Genomic DNA, 3,885 nt, shown 5'->3' with positions numbered 1-3,885 from the left:
AGAAAGAGAACCGAGATGGAAAGAATGTATAAACACTGTTTTCGACAGCGTAATGATAATTAGTATTAGCTCGATGTATGTGAGGAAGTACTTTAAAGAGGACGCAAAGAAAACCGCGTTCGAAATGGTCGATAATATTAGGCAGGAATTCATGAAAATCCTGAATAAGGTGAGAGGATGCATCAAAATTTAAATTTAAAATTATATGTATAAAGAGAATGAAAATTTTGCAATCATAATATTTCCACTTACAATTATAGTTTCTCATCTAAGATTGGAATTTTAAAAATAAAAATCTGTCTGGTATTTTTCTTATTGATATGAAAATTAAAATAATTTAAAAACAAAGAAAGTAAATCTTATCACATGTCTTTATCAATAAATTCGAATTTTGAAAACGACAGTAATCGATATTTGTCATTATAAAAGATATATGTTAAAGATGTAAAATTAAAAAATTTTTATCATGTGTATATATATAGGAATTTAAATTTTTTACGAAATTACAAGCCTTAATTTTAGGTGGAATGGATGAACGAGAAGACCAAAACGAACGCTTTAGAAAAAGCAACCGCCATGACTTTACATATTGCTTATCCAAATGAACTGTTGGATGATAGGAAACTCGAGGAATATTATGAGAAATTTGAATTGAGTGCCGACGATTACATAGGAAATGCTTTTAACTTACATATATATCTATGGAATTTTATATTTAGTAAACTAAGACAGCCAGCAAAGAAAACAGAATGGTTAATTCATGCTGCAAGATCCTCTAGCGTTAATGCATATTACTCGCCGTTCGAGAATAGTATTGGTAAGTAGAAACAATCTCGTGTGCGTGCGTGCGTGCGTGCGTGCGTGGGTGCGTGTGTGTGTGTGTGTGTGTGTGTAAACAATGTTATTAGATTAATATTTGCAAATTAAGTAATTGATATATACTTCAATGTGCACAACAATAATATAATAAATTTGATAAATTATATTACCTTCATTTTTTATTCTTTATGATATTTGTCTACCGAAACATTCTTTTATTTTTCTCATAGGAATCGCCGCGGGTATTTTGCAAGGTGTATTTTTCAGCAATGATCGGCCAAAATACATGAATTATGGCGGAATCGGGTGTTCCATTGGCCATGAAATTACTCACGGCTTTGATGATCAAGGTAGACAATTTGATAAGGAGGGTAATCTTGTGGACTGGTGGGACCCAGAGACGAACAAGCGTTATCTCCAGAGAACTGAATGTATAATTTATCAGTACGGAAATTATACCGTAAAAGAAGTCGGAATGAACGTAAGAACAAATCTTACATATCTATTTCTATGTTTATCAAAATATTTTCTTACTATGTGAGTATTTTTTTAAATTTTTGCCAGGAGAATCCATTTATATCGATAAAATATGAAAAAACTTTTGCCTTATTGTATGAGTTGTTTCACATTTATTGATTATAATTTTTAAAGGAAATATTTTGTAATTGCAGATATAATAATAATTAATAACGTCATACTAATCGTAATAACTCTTTCTATATACTTTATTATTACTCTCATAATTGTTAGATAAAACCGCATTGTCTTTACAAGAATAATTACCATTTCAGTCAATACTTATTGTCGCAGAATTGTAAGAATAAAACATTTATGTACGATATGAGTAATGATGATGGTAACAGAAAATTTCGTAATATCGTATTCGTACACGATTACTAAGTACTTAAACTTACTTTGTCAAAGAAATACCAAGTTAAAAAATACGCAGTAAATCTTGTATTTTCATTGCAGTTCTATGTAAAAAAGCACACAGCTTGTCAAAGAAACTAAACACTCCGAGTAATTTAATTCTTAGCATAATCGTTATATTATTCATCTTGTGATATAATGAGCATAATGCGACAATTAATATAAGCGAAACCGCAGTCGGTTCTATAAGATAGATGATGTAGAATAATTTTTTTTAATGACACAAAGAAATGATATCAAATTTCTTTTATAATTATTATATGATAAATATATTTTTTAAATTAAAATATTGTTATATGTATTACATTTTTACAGTTGAACGGGATAGACACCTTGGGTGAGAACATCGCCGACAATGGCGGCGTAAAAGAAGCCTATTATGCATACAAAGAATGGGTCAAACGAAACAATCCGGAACAGATATTACCGGGCTTGCCGTACAGCCCGGAACAAATGTTCTGGATAAGCGCGGCTAACACTTTTTGCAGCAAGTATCGGCCGGAAGCACTAAAACTACAGATTATGTCGGATTTCCATAGTCCGTACGAATTTCGCATTAATGGACCACTATCGAACATGGAGGAGTTCTCGCGCGACTTTAATTGCCCAATCGGCTCCAGAATGAACCCCGAGAAAAAATGTACCGTGTGGTAGATCTCAGATGTCTGTAAATTATTTGTTAACAATACCAATTGACATCGTTTTTAATCTTAGATGTTGCTGTTCTGTGTTTGTTGTTGAAACAATAAATTTTTTTCTTGACGGCTGGGCATTAGACATTTATGTCAATAATTCCAAATACATGCCATTCCTACTTTCTAATAGACTAGATAGCATTTCTTAGATATCAAATTGCTTTATATTTAACAAATTAAAATGATTATTTATTTTTTCACAATTTCTGAATATTTGTATTGTTGTTTTTAAGATGAATTCAGTGGAGACGATTATCGATATCATACCAGTAGGATATAGAGATAGCTCATTTACTTTTTACAATATTCTGCCATAGTGACATTACTACAACGGAGAATATTTTAATAGTAGCATGATTTTATCTATTTCCCATGTTTCATGTTTAATCAAAATGGCTCAGTAAATGCAATAGATATCTCCCGAATTAAAATTAATCAAATTATTGTATACGCGATAAACTGTGTGTGCGTGCGTGCGTGCGTGCGTGCGTGTGTGTGTGCGTGCGTGCGTGCGTGCGTGCGTGCGTGCGTGCGTGCGTGCGTGCGTGCGTGCGTGCGTGCGTGCGTGTGTGTGTGTGTTTATGTACATGTATATGAGATATACAGAATAGCACAATTATTTTCAACATATATAAAAAATATATTACTTAAAAGCTTAACATTAATATTCATTATGCACTAAGTGTGAGAAAGAGCAATATCATGCAGAATGCTGATTAACCAACGATGGTAATACGACTGTAACAGACATCCAACGTCGTCAGTTGCAATTGAGAACTTCGATGATACATCTCGTAAACACTGGATTTACCCATTCTCTGTGAAAAGTGAAAAACGTCTTTCCTCTTACGCTTATAACCAGCAGTACGACATCAGTCAACACATAAAATTAAAATGTAATGTCATAATCGACTGAGTATAACTGATACCCGGGAAAAAAAGTTCCACATATAGGGTAAGTGTTCCTATTAGTGTGCCTGTCCCTATATTAGTGTGCTTTTATATTTAAATAAGCCATAAAAATAAACTGGTACAAATAAATAAACAAAGTATTTTTTTTTTATTAAATTCAAGTATTAACGTATATAACACCAAATATTATATTCTATTTTTTAACTGTTAAAGCATAATAAATATTTTTTAAATGATGCATACCACAATTTAGAGGAATTAACTCGAACGTCTTAGCAAAAACGATAAGAAACGCTTACTCAAATAGAAGTGAATAAATTGATTATTAACATAATTTACATCATGTAAAATGTAAATTATATCATAAATTAGTTTAATTTAATAAAATAGTAAAGTACATAAGTACTTTATAAATGTTTTATGTTATTTATTGTATGAGTCCAGTAATACCGTAAGATTTTAAGGCTTGTCCCTATTAGTGTGCTCTCCTGTTTTCGCTGTCAGCCGGCTGACTCGGCTAACTCATAAA

At 31.7% G+C, this 3,885-nt stretch overlaps 1 protein-coding gene across 6 annotated transcripts in view; it reads left to right on the top strand.

The window, feature by feature from the left end:
- Nucleotides 1–3,885, top strand: part of LOC105450766 (membrane metallo-endopeptidase-like 1) — a 22,952-nt gene that overhangs the window by 7,251 nt on the left and 11,816 nt on the right. For 3 of the 6 annotated variants that reach the window (XM_011690766.1, XM_011690765.1, XM_011690761.1), the window contains 4 exons: nt 16–169; nt 523–817; nt 1,050–1,300; nt 2,065–2,521. In XM_011690766.1, the coding sequence (XP_011689068.1) occupies nt 16–169; nt 523–817; nt 1,050–1,300; nt 2,065–2,403 (1,039 nt within the window). In that variant the 3' untranslated portion in view covers nt 2,404–2,521. Of the gene's footprint in view, nt 170–522; nt 818–1,049; nt 1,301–2,064; nt 2,522–3,885 lie in introns of those variants that run through there. The other 3 variants (XM_011690764.1, XM_011690763.1, XM_011690762.1) reach the window with 3 other exon arrangements.

Source organism: Wasmannia auropunctata, unplaced genomic scaffold, assembly GCF_000956235.1.
Source record: "Wasmannia auropunctata unplaced genomic scaffold, wasmannia.A_1.0 LD336055.1, whole genome shotgun sequence".
Classification (NCBI taxonomy): Eukaryota; Metazoa; Arthropoda; class Insecta; order Hymenoptera; family Formicidae; genus Wasmannia; species Wasmannia auropunctata.
Note: the sequence above shows the minus strand (reverse complement) of the source record. Positions and strands in the feature narration are given on the sequence as shown.